This window comes from Chamaea fasciata, unplaced genomic scaffold, assembly GCF_029207755.1.
Source record: "Chamaea fasciata isolate MVZ Bird 193981 ecotype frontalis unplaced genomic scaffold, bChaFas1.0.hap1 SCAF_6, whole genome shotgun sequence".
Classification (NCBI taxonomy): Eukaryota; Metazoa; Chordata; class Aves; order Passeriformes; family Sylviidae; genus Chamaea; species Chamaea fasciata.
Window position 1 is genome coordinate 14,971,828 of NW_027094091.1, and position 16,559 is coordinate 14,988,386.

The 16,559-nt window shown below is 42.2% G+C and overlaps 1 protein-coding gene across 7 annotated transcripts in view; it reads right to left on the minus strand.

Annotated features, from left to right (window-relative positions):
- The window catches only part of PROM1 (prominin 1), a 61,825-nt gene extending 45,700 nt beyond the window's left edge, over positions 1-16,125 (minus strand). For 6 of the 7 annotated variants that reach the window (XM_066185495.1, XM_066185492.1, XM_066185494.1 and 3 more), the window contains exons 1-2: positions 15,959-16,125; positions 9,918-10,323 (exon numbers count right to left, since the gene is read on the minus strand). In XM_066185495.1, coding sequence (XP_066041592.1) covers positions 9,918-10,137 — 220 coding nt within the window. In that variant the 5' untranslated portion in view covers positions 10,138-10,323; positions 15,959-16,125. Of the gene's footprint in view, positions 1-9,917; positions 10,324-14,665; positions 14,700-15,958 lie in introns of those variants that run through there. The other variant, XM_066185491.1, reaches the window with a different exon arrangement.
- Positions 16,126-16,559: the final 434 nt, after the last annotated feature.

The window sequence follows — 16,559 nt, forward strand, 5'->3', positions numbered from 1 at the left end:
GAAAGGAAATTCTCTGTTCAACCACCTATTCATGTGCATTAAAAAAATAACAAGCAAAAAATCACCATGTCCTTTGGACAAGAGAAAAAGGCAAGTAAGAAAGAAACTCTGCTGCTGTATTTCACTACTAATGTGCAAAATAAAGCCCTAGAACCTGTTATTACACAATGCCCAGAACAACTTGTTTGAATGGAGGTTAAAATCCAACAAATACATACTCAATTGCTTAAGTATTTTAACCTCTCATCTGCTATGGCAATCTGTCTTGCCACCCTCTTCTGCCTTCAGCATGCAGTTTCCTCTCATCAATGTGATCACTGTCCATTCCCATTCTTTGACTCCGCATTCTTTAATTAGATGTTGTTATCCTACAGCACTCTGGCTGTCAAAAAATTCAACAACACAAAATATGACACAAGTAAAACCACAATAAATACATTTTAAGGTCTCAGCAGATTTGTAGAGCATATGCTGCTTTATTCATTTCTGAAAGGACAAGCTACTAGAGCACCTAGAAGTGCACCTTATCTTATACTGCATGCAGTGTGGAGCAATGTGAGAGACAGCAGGGAGCAGCAATATGAAGTAGTAAGGAGGAGATGAACAGCTATGACCAGGGTTGAAACCTGGAGTGGCCTAGCAGGGAGAGCTTTAGCCAGGGCACAGGTAGAACTAAGCATGGTGGAACTGCTGAAGACAAGGAACTGCATGGCAGCAACAGCTTCCAAGGAAACTGGAATGTGAAATTAAGGGGACTCCCTTTATACCTTTCCTAACAGAAAATAAAATTGGTCTACTGAAGAAATAAATTATACAGCACTGGATCAGATAAAAGTAACAGTCAATGAACTTTGTTTCCACACGCAAAAAAGTTCCCCATTTCCCCAAAATGGAAGTTATTAGTCAGGAAGACCAAACAGGTAATTTAAGTCTTCCACAGGCAATCCTCACACTATACAGCTGTCCCTGTAAAACTTGAGGTTATTAACTTGAGGTCACTCTTCAGTGCAGTCACATTTTCTCTTTAGGCACATTCTGCTTTCCACTGACATGCACAGACAACGTTAAAGAGCCCGGCCAAGGAAAAGGTTTGAAGAAAAAAGAAAAAGCCACAGTATCAACCATTACAGGCCACATAGAATGAAAGATTTCTCCTTTGAACATAACCTTTGCAGGGGCTTTCTAGTTGTTCCCTGCTACAAAGAAAGTTCTGTTCTTGCTGAAGTTTTGGAAGAAGAAAAAAGAAAGTGAGGCCTTTAGAAAAATCCTTCTTTAGGAGGCTGCAATGAATTTGCATGCATCACGCAGACACAAAATGAAGTTGAAAGCTTTGAAGAAGTATTCCACACAGAAACTACATTCTCTCTTTTTCTGAAGGCAACAAAACTTCTGTAGCACACTGTGCCATGCCAGCTATTTTTCGCCACTTGCTTTGTTTGCAGTAGCTACCTCAAGTTCTCCCTAGGCCACCATCTGGTAAGGATTTACAACAGATTACATGCAAAGATTTAACCTGGTGCACTGTAAGTTTGTCTGGTTTAGCACGCTGCACAGGCAGAGCAACTTCTTGATAGGTTGAGTTGTGCAGACATACTGGACTTGTAACATTGATCGAAGCAGTAAATATTTGGACTGTATGAACATTTTTTCTCTCCCTTTATCTCCTCAGGAGTTGCTGTAAACTGAGAAAAGCACAGAAAATCCTCTCTTGCATAACTTGGATTATTGGAAATATGAGCACAGATAATTAATTGGGAATGACATGCTGGAGCCCTGCTGACCAGATTACCTCAGTGACTGGCATTCTGGCAGCTTCCCTGAGACTCCTCAGGACTCCCTTTCTCTGCTTCCCCATTTTCACAAGAGCCACAGCTTTCCACATACATTTGATAACTGGGTTATGGTTCACTACAGAGACCACTACTTCACTCCAAAATCAAAGCAAAAGTAAAGATTGCTACTCTGAAGAGAGCTAATTAGGCCTGATGCTTGGATTTATTTGGTACATGTACAGTCACCTTTCAGCTGAGTTAAACAGCCAAAGCGATACTTAATAGAAGTGGCAATATTCACATTCACAACCATAATCACATTTTAAAGCTCACCAAAATAAAATAATTTTGTATATTTTCTGTCAAAAGAAAGGTCTTGACTATGTCATCATGCAATACAAGTCATAATTCAATCACACAACTGTTTTTAGGTAAGAAATTTATGTGCTTATTGAAAAAGGTACCAAACTAGGTTTGTGGGACTTAGAACTGGCAGGCTTACACCAAAATGTATATACTGATAGATTAGTCAGCTTAAACTACACTGACTGACATTTGTGGCACCTGGTTTCTCTTCTAACACGAAGATAACTCACTTTTGGAAAAAGGAAGATGTATACTCAAAAGCTTTAATACATATATGGAAAACTGTAATACTGTTAAAAGGATTACAAACCCCACTATAATTATTATTTACACATTTATTTTGCTCCAACAACTTTTGAATATTGCATATTCACTTGGAAAAGGCATCACTTTGGTTAAGATCTGAAAGTTACAGAGACCATCTTGAGAAGCAAAAACAATAGTGAGAAAAGGGGAGAGGAAGAAATACTGCTTGTCATTTTCACTGCAATGAAACATTGACTAGCAGGATGGTGGAAAGATTTGTTGCAAAGATCTATCAAGCTGTCCTTACTTCAGCTGACATCAGACAGAAAAAGCCACCACTTAACAAGACTTAGGAGTTTACTGCTCTGAGAACAACCACCGAAGCAAATTACCAGACAAATATAATAGGGCTGTGCTATCTTATTATGATGGTCTGTAACAAAGAAAAGAGAGGCTCAAATGACTGTTTTTCCTATAGCAGGCAGTGTCTGTACAGTATTTCACATGATTAACTCAAAATGCTTCATAACAGCCAAGATGATGAAAGAACTGAGAAGTCCCTTAGACGCTTCTGCAAACATAATTCCAATAAGTTCAGTGATATTCCCCCCCTCTCTCTCCCTATCGGCTCCAGAGCTACAAGTAAGAAATCAGAATGAGGTTCAGCACTAAGGGGATAGATAAGCCTGTAAAAATTAACTGAAGGGGCAGGATGGAGAGCACAGCAGCAGCCACAGCTAAGCTGGGAAACCATGGTGCCTCAGCAGAGCTGCCTGAAACGCAGATGTCTGCAGTTGCTGGTAATTTTTGAAGAGGCTCCTCCATGGTTCCAGACAATATGGCTGATTCAAAACCTGCTCTGTCCCACTTCTCACTGTAGGAGATGCTGGAGGTATGCTCTCCAAGTCTCAAACAAGCTGCCATGCCTTTAGTGGTACTAAAAGTACAATAGTGCTAATTCTCTAAATATATGCATTTTTAGAACATGGTACCTTTGGGTTTTTTTCTTTAAAAATATGCAAACCCCACCAATGAAGACTCTACTTAGTATGACAAACAAGAAGGCCATGTTCACTGACAATACCGTCCTGTACTCCCACCCTTCCCTTCCTTGTAACCAGCACTCCTGGATTCAGTTGCATCCAGAATTTATCCCCTGTGCACCGAAGCAGGAAAGGCTGCTGATCAGCTCTCTGGCTATACCGTGTGTCTCCCACTAACATCCACAGACAAACAGAACAAGGTCAGGACAGTTTTAAGGACTGTCCATGCTGTAACTATCAGCGGGTTTCTTGAGTTCCTCAGCACTCCACGCAGAACATGCTCAACCCACTGGCCAGAGATGTTCCCACAGACAGAAAATATGCAGCTGTCTCATTTGGAACAGAGAGAAAGCAGTTTAGATTGGGGAAATATGAACTGTCTGAATACCACACAACTACAAGGCTCTTCAATTTATGATTATTATTTAACTCCAAGAGGCACGCCTGTTTGAGGCACCCTGCAGGAATTACCACAGCCACCTGTGCTAATGCCACTTTTGAGTACCCTTCCCATGGAAAGTAACCCAATGCCCTCAAGCTCTACCTGAGGCTTGTTTTCTTTAGTTTCTCCCTTCTGTCCTAAGTGTTGAAATTGTAAAGCTGAACTGATGTTTTCCAATTGCTGTCAAAGCATGTTTTTTCTCCTAGGCACAGCTGGCAGGCAGAATTATACCAGATCAGGGCAAGCACAGAGGATACTGTAGAGAAAGGATTCCAGTTGGGCATAAAGAGCCAGAATCTCAGGTTATCAGCTGTGCTATACTGATCAAAAAATTACTTCCGTATTTTCCATTAAATGCCTGTCTGCAAATGAGATTCCCTGTTTACATAATCCAAAAGAAGGAGGCGGGAAGGCATCAGAGAACCCTTAACATTTGCAACCCTAGTTTTCTGTGGTAATCTCCAGTAGATATCTATACAAACCTCCCCTCCCTAAAACCCCTGCCTCCTCCCTGCCCACAGAAAGTCCTTTTGACAAGCAATCTGTTAGTCTGCCGTTTTGAATAAATCAGGGGGAAAAGAATTACTCTTCTGATGCCTAAGAAAACTAAAAAGCCAGCCTTAAATCTGCTTCAGAAATGTTCTCAGACTGCTCCTCATCTACATGGGCATGTCACCAAGCAGAGCAGCTCTTAACTTCCCAACACAAAATGAGCAGTGATTTTTTTTAACACTATTTTCTTAAATGTATATGAGTGGGCACAGAAAAGAAGAGGCTAAATTATCTCATCTTCCTGCTGCTCCATCTTCCCCAGCATTGCCAACATTATGTACACGAAATTTCTTTCAATGTATACACTGTATTTCCAAATAAAGGAGCATTGTTGTCCTAGTTCCCCACCACCACTGTCTATATCACCTGCATTTTGTAGTGTACCTGCATTTTTGATGTACACACTTAAGCCACTATTCTAAATTCACACCACAGCTCTACTCACAGCTGTGGAAAAACACCAGAGGGATGGAGTGAAGGCACTGACTGTCAAGTGACAACAGAACTGAGCCAATCTAACAGGCCAATCTAACAGCTAACTTACTAATGGGGAGATTGCTCTTCCCCTCTTCTCAGATCCTGCACCGGTTCCACCTGGGCTCCCAACCCAGCTCCAGGATGTAAGCTTTGAGAAAACTAACTTACCTGCATGGGGGGGCAGCTACCAAACACTAGCTCAAAAAAGTGGTATAATCATATCCAAACTAAAACTAACTTCACACAACTGGAAAAAAGGGTATCCTAAATTATGTTTTTATGAAATGTCATAATCGCTACAGGTACCTGTGCAAAAATTTTATGGTTCTGGGTTGTAGCACCTGCAGAGTCAGAGCCAGAGCACAGTCCTTTCACCTTTTGCAGACACACCCAACATCCCTGGGAAAATCTTAAATTTAAAAATATAAGGGTACTACCAACTACACATAACTGAGCTTAGCTCCAACATCCAGACACATGCATTTGTTCTTGTAGGGGAGCTGTGGAAGACTTATTACTAACAGGACGCAAAATTAAAGTAAAAATGAGCACTGAAGAAATAGTTATAAAAGGTAGAGAAGCTAGTTTGACACACACACAAAAAAATTCTGCCTTACTAAGTTTAAGTGAGGGGGTGATAAAGCGTTCTGATTACTTGCTTTAGAACCTCAACACAGGCAACAGATTAAAAAAGTCAGTATCCTAGGAGCTCATCAAACCTACCCAAAACAACAGGGTTTTGCATATGCATTTTCTATTACAGCTATACTAGCTACAGATATAGTTTATTTTCACAGCAAGTTACAAGTTTCTTCTTTAAAATATCTGGAAATAATTTAATTGCTGAATACACTCATGATTTATTACTGAGATAACACAAGACTAACCTGCTGAACCTCACAATCTGCAGCTGCTTTAAAGGCTGACTAGATGAGGAGAGAAAGACCAAAAGTGGTCAAACACAGGACCTGACATTACAATATTCAAGTTCTGATCCTCAGTCTAATTAAACTGTTCACCAAGCAAGATGCTGCTTGCAGTCAGAAAGAACTGAGAGGTGTAGTTCAGGTCTAAAAATCATCCTGGTTTTGCTCCCCACAGCAAACAGTACATTTAACTCTTCATACTATCTTTTGCCCAGAAAGTACCTGCATTCAACAGTTGCCTTTTATGTTAAAGCTGTACTCCCACTTCAGCAGAAATGTTTACCTAGAGTAGAGGTCAGAAGCTGGAGAAAAGCAGTTGTAACTTAACTGGTAAAATTGTTCTGCAGTATGTTCAGCTACAGTAGGGTAAACAAGCTTGTAAATTTTTGGCTTATTTCGCCTAAAAATAGGAGCAGGAGCTTTATTCCCAGCTTCTTTCCTTTGTGAAGGCTTAGTATTTTTATTACAAGACACAAGTTGTGAAGCCAAAGATTTGTTGGGCACATCCTGCTGGCAACTGGAATCTCAGATTAACATTCTCTTATTGCAACTAACAACTGTTTCCATGGGAACAAAGAGAAAACTACGATAATTCACAGCAGCCACAGCATCACGCTGACCATGCCCTGTCCATATCAAGTTCATATCTGAAGGTTTCCAACACAAAAGATGACATGCATCATCTCACAATCATGAAATGACAATATTTATCATTATTTAACATTATTTATCAATTAATCAATGCTACAGTTTATGAAAAATTTTATGTAAGAAAGACTGATTATTCGTTTTGTTAGAAGTCCTCCTTCTTAGCTAAGTGATAGAAGCAACTTGTAATTTTCCTATTATCATCTCTTTAAGTGGTGTTATTAACAAGAAGGAAAACGATGCCTCTATCCTAAACAGTTCTCAACAAAAGGAATAGGACCGCAATCATTACCATGGAGGAACAAAGGCATACTGAGATTAAAGTGACCTAATGAGCCTCAAGTAGCAAATCAGTGACAAAACAGTCTTTTCCACTCCAGCGTATCATTAACTCCAAGTGGAGGCTGCTTCCCTGAATAACAGCACACACTTAAGTAAACTCATTCCTATTTACATCATCTGGTAATGAGTACAAAAATATTTGACTGGTGGAGTTGAAAGCAGAATCTATTTAGACCCGCTGAAGCACTGCAATCAGATATCCTAATTCACTTCTTTAGAGCTAGTTTCTTACCATAACCAAAAACACAGCGCTGGTCAGTAAAGTTTCAGCAATTTAAAAAATCTTAAAGGTGTTACAGTTCCTTGCCCTGGTTCTGTTACTGTACTTTATATGAGAACTAAATTTAATCTAATTAATAACTTACTTACTAAATCTAAACTTAGGTTAAAGTTATATTTCCACAAACTTGATGGCATGAACAAATTTAAAAGGGAATAAATAATTGTGTATCTAGATGTAACTAAAAGAAAACCATCTCACAAAGTATTTCTCTTTTTCTTTAAGTGAAAGTGACTGATTTTCTTCTTTAAGTGATCCCTTTTAACTGTTGAGTCTTAGCAGCATGCAATGAAGAATAACATCTCCCAAAGACTCTCATATACTTCATATCTTGTTTTATCATAGCAGTATAAAGCATAAAGGCCTATAGTATATGTATTAATATATTGTATATATTTATACAGTATAAAGCATAAGGTACAAAGGCATGCTTTGGACTGAAGGAGTATGAAATGTTTTCCTGCAACATATTCAGCCCCATCAGAGCACTATTAGAAGACGACTTGCAAAGCAGGAGTATCTACATGTAATTAGACAATCCTATCACTTATTTTTCTCCCAGGTAAGAGTACTAATAGGTTGGAAAACTGAACATTGAGTACTCCCAAGTATTAGGAAAAAAATGTAAGACTACTAAGATCAAAGGTCTGAGTGATTGCTGCCAAGGCTTACACACAAATGATACTTCTCTATGTTCTGGTTATATGCAATACATTGGGGCATCAACCTGGAGCTAACTGTTCTGAAGCACCAGTCCCATCAGAATGATGAAGTCTGAAATAGAAACATTAAAAGACTTGATTTCTGTGCCCATTTGTCATCATGTTTATTTTCATCTCTGAATCAGAATTAACTCTATTTCAAGCCAGAACTTAAAAAAACCAAACAAAACAAAACAACCATTTTAAATATGTAACTGCACCATTAATACATTGAATGTGAAAATAGAACAGCATATGGCAAAAGAGATTATGGGGATTAGCCAATTAAATGGTATGACTCAAGCCAACATGATCCATCAAATCTGTGTTTTGCAGTGAAGTATGTGGGGCCATGGGAACATGACTTCACTTAATGCAAATAAGAAAGGCAAAGCTCTGAAAATAACTGATTTGGCAAAAAAGTATCTTCGAGGAAGTAAGGAGAAGTATGAAATGTTTAAAGCTTACAAGCTAAGAACAAATTCTTGACTTCTGTAATGTTGGAATTCCAGCATTATACCAACTTGACGCAGAACTTACTACAAGCAGTCCCACTGGACAATAACCTTGACCATAAAGTCTCACTAATTATTCATATGCTTAGGACACAGGATATTAATTTTGAAATACAAGACTACAGACCAAGTTCTCGGTAATATAAAACCACAGTAAACCTCTCAGTGAAATCAAGTTTCCACAATCATAAGAGAACAAAATATTCAAGCAGGGCTTTAGGCAGAGTGGAGGCCTGTTTCTAGGAGCTGAATGCAGATGGCAATCCTCAGAATCAGGCCTCACAGAGACACACAAGGAGTTCACCTGCATATTTATCAGAAGGAAAGAGGCAAAACAAGCAGAGGTATCTGGAAACAGTGCTTCCCAAAGGTGAGATTACTGTCACCTTCATGCAACTGCCCTCATTACACCTTGTGTAAGACCTGCTCAAAAGACACATCCTGCAGAAAAACAGGCCAGGATATTATTCTGTGGTTAACCCCTGGGACTCTGAGCACTTGCCTAAAGAGAATTCACTCATTCTAGTTCAGCTGAGCTCATTCTTCTACAGTTATGTCAGAGATGTAAGAAGAAATGTCAAAAATCCAACCATACAGTAGTTCACAGATATCATACATGTATGTGACCAATTAGAGTAAAGAATTTAAGGCTTTAGATTACTAAAAGTTTAAATGTATAAATTGAAAGCTGTATTACAAAATAATATAAACAGCTTTTATACACAGTTGGAGCTAAACCACCAAAAGGAATCAGTTACAAACCAAACCCATTCTCAGATATAATTAAAAGTGCACCTTGATATAATTTTATAAATAATAGATATTATATATAATAATATAAATGCCAGTATTATACAAACACATTAGCACTTATTAGCGCTCAATGAAACAAAAAGCCTTTTGAAAAGTTGATAAAATTACCACATCCATAAAAACACACTTTCTAAAAGCACCTTTTAATCAATGCAACCTCACTTCTCCAACATCTTAAGGTTTCCTTTAGAAGGGACAGCTTAGTAGGAAACGAATGGAGAAAAAAAGTCTCATTAAAACAAGTGCAGTTCCAAGTTTTAACTTGACAGCTTTCCAAGGCATAAGAAGCTACACATGGCTATGTAAAGGAATTGCTCTTATATAAAACTTGACCATGGAGGCACATATATGGAAACAAATTAAATTTATTTCAGATTTCCTGGGCTACATCTTGTAATATTATTACCACCTGATTGTTTATTACAATATGCAACATTAAGCTGTCTCTTATGGATTTAATGTTAAATACAAAGCAGCTTATCCTCTACTTCTATCTCATGCTGTTTCAGGTAAGAAAACATACCTCAATTCCATCAGTGACAGCTCTGAGATATGTAAGCAAAGTTCTGTGAAATGTCACCAACATTTCATTTTCATTCACAGGCTCCTCCCCATTATGCTTAGCAGAAAAATATTCTTTTATACAGAACTGTACAGATTTCCAAGCTGTAACACGTGCTACTTACAAGGCCCTTCATACATTTTACTTCCTGATTATGGCCTTGGTATCTACAATAGGGTGAATATATCAAGAACAAACCTGTATTTTAAACAAAAGTAGTTTATCTGCTTACCTTGAGGAAAAGTATTTGGCTGCACTAAGTACAGGAATGCATGTACTATTTTAAACAGAACTCCTATTGCCCCAGGTTCATGGTATGCACCTGTATCATACGTCTTGGATGGTACAAATCCGAAATCCAAAGTTCCAGGAGGTGGTTTGTATATAGGCTGTACCTCTGAAATCGTACTTCCACAAAACAGCAGCAGCAGCAAACAGAGTTCCACAGCCATAGCGAGCAGTATTCATAAAATTGGAGGTAGAGATATTTGTCCAACCAGGTCTAGAAATCTTCAGTACATTCACTTTGGGGGCAGCTTTCTAGCCAGGAGAACGCTGGTGCACTCTCACACCTTCAGAGTAATTTTACTTCAGAGGGATACAGCAGCCTCTCTTGAAAATGACTCAGCGCATCATCTCTGGCAAAAAAAGAAACAGCTCATTAAGGTGTGTGTAAGCAAATAGGAAAGTGCAAGACAACCTGCAATCATCTGTGGAAATTGAATATATCAACAGTTGCAAAAGTGAGCCTGATAGGACAGGAAGAAGAAAATACTGAGGTTTGTGAATAGTATGTTATACGACATACATTGTACTTAAAAGGGGTGGAAAAAGAATTATGCACAGTTCCAGGTCAGTGAGTTTTCAAAAACAAAGCAGAACGTTGGTACAGCTCCAAGGGAAACAAAACTAAAGGAGCATTGTATGAATTCCGCTTTTGACTAAGTACAATATGTCATGTCACAAAAATTACACAATGCATTTAATTACCACCTGATAGTTCTGTAGTTGATGACACTCATAAGTCATACCCTGTAATTCTTTAATTTACACCTTTTAGCAAAACCTTCAATCCTAGATACTCTCAACTGTCTTCCAAAATTGAGGAAAAAAATTATACATCACTGAAAAGTTACCAAAACCAAACAAAAAAGCCACCTTGAACCAACAAAATATCACCCTCCTGACAGACGACAGTGGTTGTCAGCAATTACTTTCTATTAATTCAAGCTATCTCAAGGCTCTCCTTAGGAACTGGAGAAGTCAACAATTTTTATTTACAGCTTGGAAAAGCTGAATGTCATTAGATAACTTTGGATGGCTATACATGTTTAAGAACATTCTGAATCTACAAAATCACAGCAGCTTAATCTACTGCTACTTAAAAAATGTAAACAGAAACACCCCTGAGTTTCCAACAAATCAAGTGACCATGTCTTCATCAACAAGAAGCCAGGTAAGACTCCTTCACTTCATGTCACAGCAGGCTCTGAGGAAACAGACCAAAACCAACCAAATAAAAGGCATAGAAATGGTCAAAAAGTGAAAACTGCTTAGGCTGCAGTTTATTTTCAAATCTCCAGAAACAATACAGGACAAAATATCACAAGACCACAACTAGGTGAAAAAAAAAATCATTTTGCCTTCATGGTAGAACAGTGAAAATTGTGCAAGTTTGATACACTACTGTTCTAAAGCTAAAATTATCTTTGCTTTTACATTTATCCTTCATATGTATTCCCGGCTCTGTGGACTATTATTGTGTAGCTATAGAGTTTCCTAGCTAACTCTAGTACTTCTCCTATTAGGCAAATTTCTGAAGGCCTGTTCTAATCTTTCTTCTTTGGGAATCAAGGCCGAGCCACCTTCCCAAGACACTTTCTCGTATTCTAGACATAAACAAGGTATAGCTAGTAGCAAGGCTGGGGGGTTTCAGAGGGGGTCAAACCAAGAGGGGAATTACTTCATTAACTGTACTTCTGTTTGGGGATTCTTGTCAATTATGCTAATTTGTTAAACTTATAAAAGTGTAAAAGCCCTATATGACTTGAACACTTCCAATGCAATTTCAGCATGCACGTCAGCATGTTGTGCACCTGGAGGGACCTCCATTAAATGGTAACCACTTTTTATCCCCTTAACCTTGTTTGGCTCTTGATTCTGGGGCTCAAAAGGCAACAGTTCAAATTTTTTCCTTGGAAAGAGATTTCAACAATTTTTCTAAGTCAGGTTTAGTGTTCTGGAGATTTCTCAAGTACAGTTGCAACACTTCAGTGAGTCAGGAGAAAAGGCTCACACATGGTAACTGAGCCTTGATTCCAACAGTTAAGGAAACAGATGCAAAAGCATCCATTTCAGTGAAATGTTAGTGAAATGTGGTTGAGAAAGATGAAATTGAGAAGATGATGTCTTCTCTAACTGGAGTCTTAAGGCAAAGCTCTCTGAAGTGTGCTCTGTTATATCAGAGAGAGGGCAGAAGATGGTAAAGTACACACACAATTTTTTGTAAGATTTCAGATTAAAACCAACTTAAAGTCTATCTAATTGCACAAACAGGTAAATAAAATGTTCCTCTAATACAGGAAAACAATCACTACACCTTCCAGAAGTAAGTAGTCATGTATTAACCAAGATGAAGTGGGCAGTTTTAAGACAAGGACACTACTGAAATTGCAAGGACACTCCCCGTACTGCGAAGAAAACTAACAATATTCTGCTAAGTGGAAACATGTAAGTCTCCAACTATACACAATTTTCAGTCGAGAATTTATAAAATTCAGGTGAGTTTTCTGAAAATCAACAAATCTGCAGAATTACGACCATACTTTCTTCTTCTCCCTTTGCTGGCAAATATATCACAGTAAACATGACATATACTATACTATAATCTATACTGAGCAATTCCTCCAGACTGACACCAGTTCTTCTCTATACTACATAAAACACTAATATTTTCAAGGCTACATTAATAATAATAATAATCATCATCAGAAACTTGCAGAAACACTATTAAACCTATAATTTAAGATGCCTCTGAGCATCTAATATGTATTCAATCTAGCTAAAAATAACTCAGATGTAAAAAGCTTCCAGCAGTTCTCCTTTTCTTGATATCTAAAAGAAACTTAGCTGGGAGCTTATTAGTAGTTAAATATGCTAGACAAACAGCATTAAACAGGAGAAATCTATCCCTGTAATCTGTAATTCTGAGAACTTCAAAAATGACATACACAGGAGTGACACAAATAAAGAGAACTGAATAGCAGTTTATGCTAATCTTCACTGCAGCATGTGGGCATCTCATTTCCTCAGACACAGTGTGGCATCACTGCAGTCAATGAGTTACAGGAACTGCCAGTACAACTCTCTCCAAGTTCAAGTAAACAGTGAATGAAAAGAAGCTGTGTGAAACTTTGAAATGCTTAGAGTAATTATCAAAGAAGCTACCAATTTCATTACTGCAAACCCTGTGAAGTACTTAACAAGTTAAAATAAATTAAAGAATTTCCTTGTTATGTGTGGTTTGCAAATGTCCATTTGGAAAAGACTCAAACTTTTGCATTTTACTCTGTGGTTGACAATAATATTCTATACATACACGTCACTAAGCATAACTCCTTGGGGTTTTAAACACTACCTGTGGAGAACACCATCACTCAAATATACAGCAGCATTATCATCTCAGACATATCCTATCCCATACCTGTTACTAAAAATATTTTCCAAAACCAACCTCTGCTTTAAGTTTAACAAGGGAAGAGGAGACGGAGCTAGATGCTTTAGTTCAGCAACTTCCATGATCAGCTCTGAATAACAGAGCTCAGAGGCGGCATGATGTCCAGCTCTTTGTTCCAGTGGGACTGGCCTCCTTCTGTTTAACACTGCAATCCATGCAAATACAACACTGCAGTGCAGTGATGCAACCACGATTAACCCCGTGAACTGAAATTCAATCAACCAGGGGCTAGACTGCTCAAGCTCAATGAGGGTCCCTGCTGGCAGGGAACCAGGATGGGCTGGGAGAGTGGTAGATGCAGTTGTCCATAGGAAGCCCACACAAGGGTTCTGAGTAAATTTGTTACATTTTGTCAATTACACATTTGAAAATCCAAGTCCATAATCCCCATGCACCATGCCAGCAACCGCCAGAGGTGAAATTAAAACAGCCACAGAACAGTTACAGGCAGACTGAAACTCCTAAAAGTGCATAAAAAACCCAAACCCACACCACTCCCTTCCCATTCAGGAGACCCAACGCAGCAAGCCAAGTTAGATACTGGCAGGTTAAAAAGGTACAGTTTTCTGTTCCAAAATCTGCCTAGGCCTACCAACAATTACAACCTGTTGCCACAGGAGGATTATGAAGCAGATAAACCTAATAAACACTAGGGACTGAAGAACAGAGCTTGGCAGCACTGAGAAAAACTGTAAACAAACAGCATCTCCCATACAAGGCAGCCTTGATACCCATCTGATTTGCCTGCTACATGTTCAAGTAAGTGCTCAGGTCAGGAAAAATTATATATCCAGAATCCAGTTTGCTTTGAGCAGCTTCTTACTAATTTCAAAATTAATAAACTAAAAAATCAACATAAAAAATATTCTGTTTTACAAGCCACAGCCATTTGCAAGCAGAAGCACAACTGTAAAAACTCCAGGTGAGATACCATCCCCCAGGTATAAGCAGGTCTGATTTTCAGCTGACTGCCTGAATATTTAAAGTACATTTTCACCAACCAAACAAAAAAATTACTTAACTTGATTCTAAGTGGTGCATTTACTCCAGTATTCATAGAGCGTTCTTTGTTAAATTACTTTTCAGCATCACACAGAAAATTGTAAAACACAGTAAGTCCAGCCCATAAACAGGCAGTTTTTGGCAAGTGTGAACTGGTAAGTGCTGCGTACACGTCCCAACACCAAGGTACCGCAACACGATGCACATGTTTCCCTCTAGTTGAGACCAAGCCCTTCCTTCACCTTCTTTCCAATTGCTTAAACTGTAGAGACCTCTTTCTCTTACAGGCTGCCTCGTCCTTATCTGCAAACTGCAGAGGAGCGCGGGTACCGCAGCTCTGCCTCTGCTGGAATACCGACCGAGCGGTAGTTGCCTCACCGGCTCCTCTGCATCTGTGTGCAGGAGACACAGCCCACAGTTACTACCACGACCGCCCTTTCTCCACAGCTCTCGGATGAGGTCCCCGGCCCACCGCAGAGCTCCCTTCTGCTGAGGAAAACGTCTGGCCAGCCGGGGCGGGCTGGCGCGATCTGCCCAGGTGCACAGCGAGCAGCCAGCGGCAGCGCCGCCTCAGGGAACTCCTGCGAGGCGGGCGGCATCCGCCGCAGCGCTGCCGAGCCCAGCGCGGAGCCCGCAGGAGCGCACGGGCCCTCTCCCCGCTGACATCCACCGCAGAGCCCAGCCTGGGGGTCGCCTCCCTGGCCCCCCTGCCGCCCCTGACGAGCCGATTTCGAGGACAGCACAGCCCCGTCCCCGTCCGCCTCCCCGAGACAGCTCAGACGAGCCCCACTGCCCGCCTTCCCCCCCCTCGCCCCGGGCAGGTGCCCTTAGCGGCCGCCCTCTTCCTCCTCCTCCACCCCCGTGGAGCGGCTTCCCCTCTCCCCGGAGATCTCCGGGGCTCTCTCCGCCCAGCTCCCGCCGCTCCTCTCTGTTCATCTGCCGGTGGCTCACAGCTGTCCCCGACCTCTCCCCAGCCGCCGACGCCACACACGACCCCCGGGGAGGGAACGCGCACCCCGTGCCCGCCGCCCCGCTCTGCTCGGCGGGCGGACCCGCCCTGGCTCCCCGCGGACCGGCCGCATTCCCCCGCCGTGCCGCAGCCCCCTCCCCGCGGCCAAACCCGTCTCTCCCGCCATCCCGCTCCCCAGCCCCCCGCAGCACCGACCTGCACGCCGGCCGCCGCTCTGCCCCCGCCTCACCCCGCGCTCCCAGGGCGCCTCCATCCCGCCGCTCCCAACAGGTCGCTCTCCCACCCGCTGTCGAGCCCCCTGGGATCCCTTCCCGCGGGCAGCCCTATTCCCTCGGGCACCCGCCTCCCTCGACGGCCACCGCTCCCTCTCATCCGGCTTCCCACGGAGCTCCCCCGCCCGCCGACGCTCTCCTCCCGCAAGGGAAGGGGCCGCGCGCTCCCGGCCGGGACCTCCCGACCGCAGCGGGAGAAGGCGGAGGAGCCTCATCCCGCCTGCTGCCCCCCACGGCCCCGCCGGAGCTGGCCGGGAGCCCTCCTCACGAACCCCCCCGCCCGCAGCACTCACCGGTCGAGCGGGGACAGCGAGCCGGAGGCGGCGGGCCACGGCCAGCACAGCACAGCCCGCTCCGCTCCGCCTCAGAGCGCCGCGGCAGCCGTGGTGGCGGTGCCGCCCGCGCATGGATTATGGAGGGCGGGCTCTGCCCCGGGCCGGGGCTGCAGGACCACCCCGACAGGCCGGGATGGTGGGGGGAGGAAGAGGAGGAGCGTGAGGGGTTTAACCCCGGTGGGATGTGCTGGGCGAGCGGAGCTCGGGATAGCGATAGGCTCCTTGCCGCGGGCGCTCTAACGCAGCCGAGCGGGTCAGGCTGCAGCCTCACCCCTGTGAGTGCGCAGCGATCGGTGACCTGTTGCATCCCTGTTCCCGGTGGGCGAGGTGCTCCGCCACGCCGGGACCCGTGGCCGGGCTCCGCCGAGGCACATCCCGCCCTCGCCGTCCTGGACATGGCCGTGGCATCGCCTCTTGGCGATTGCCTCTGGGGGTTGGTTCGAGGTCAGGCGGGTTTGCTTTTCCCATCAAGATGACTAACCCCATAAACTTTTGGGAAAAAAAATCTTGTTTTACTCCTCTCGAGAGGTTATTTCCTGATGGCTTTAGCATTTCCTTT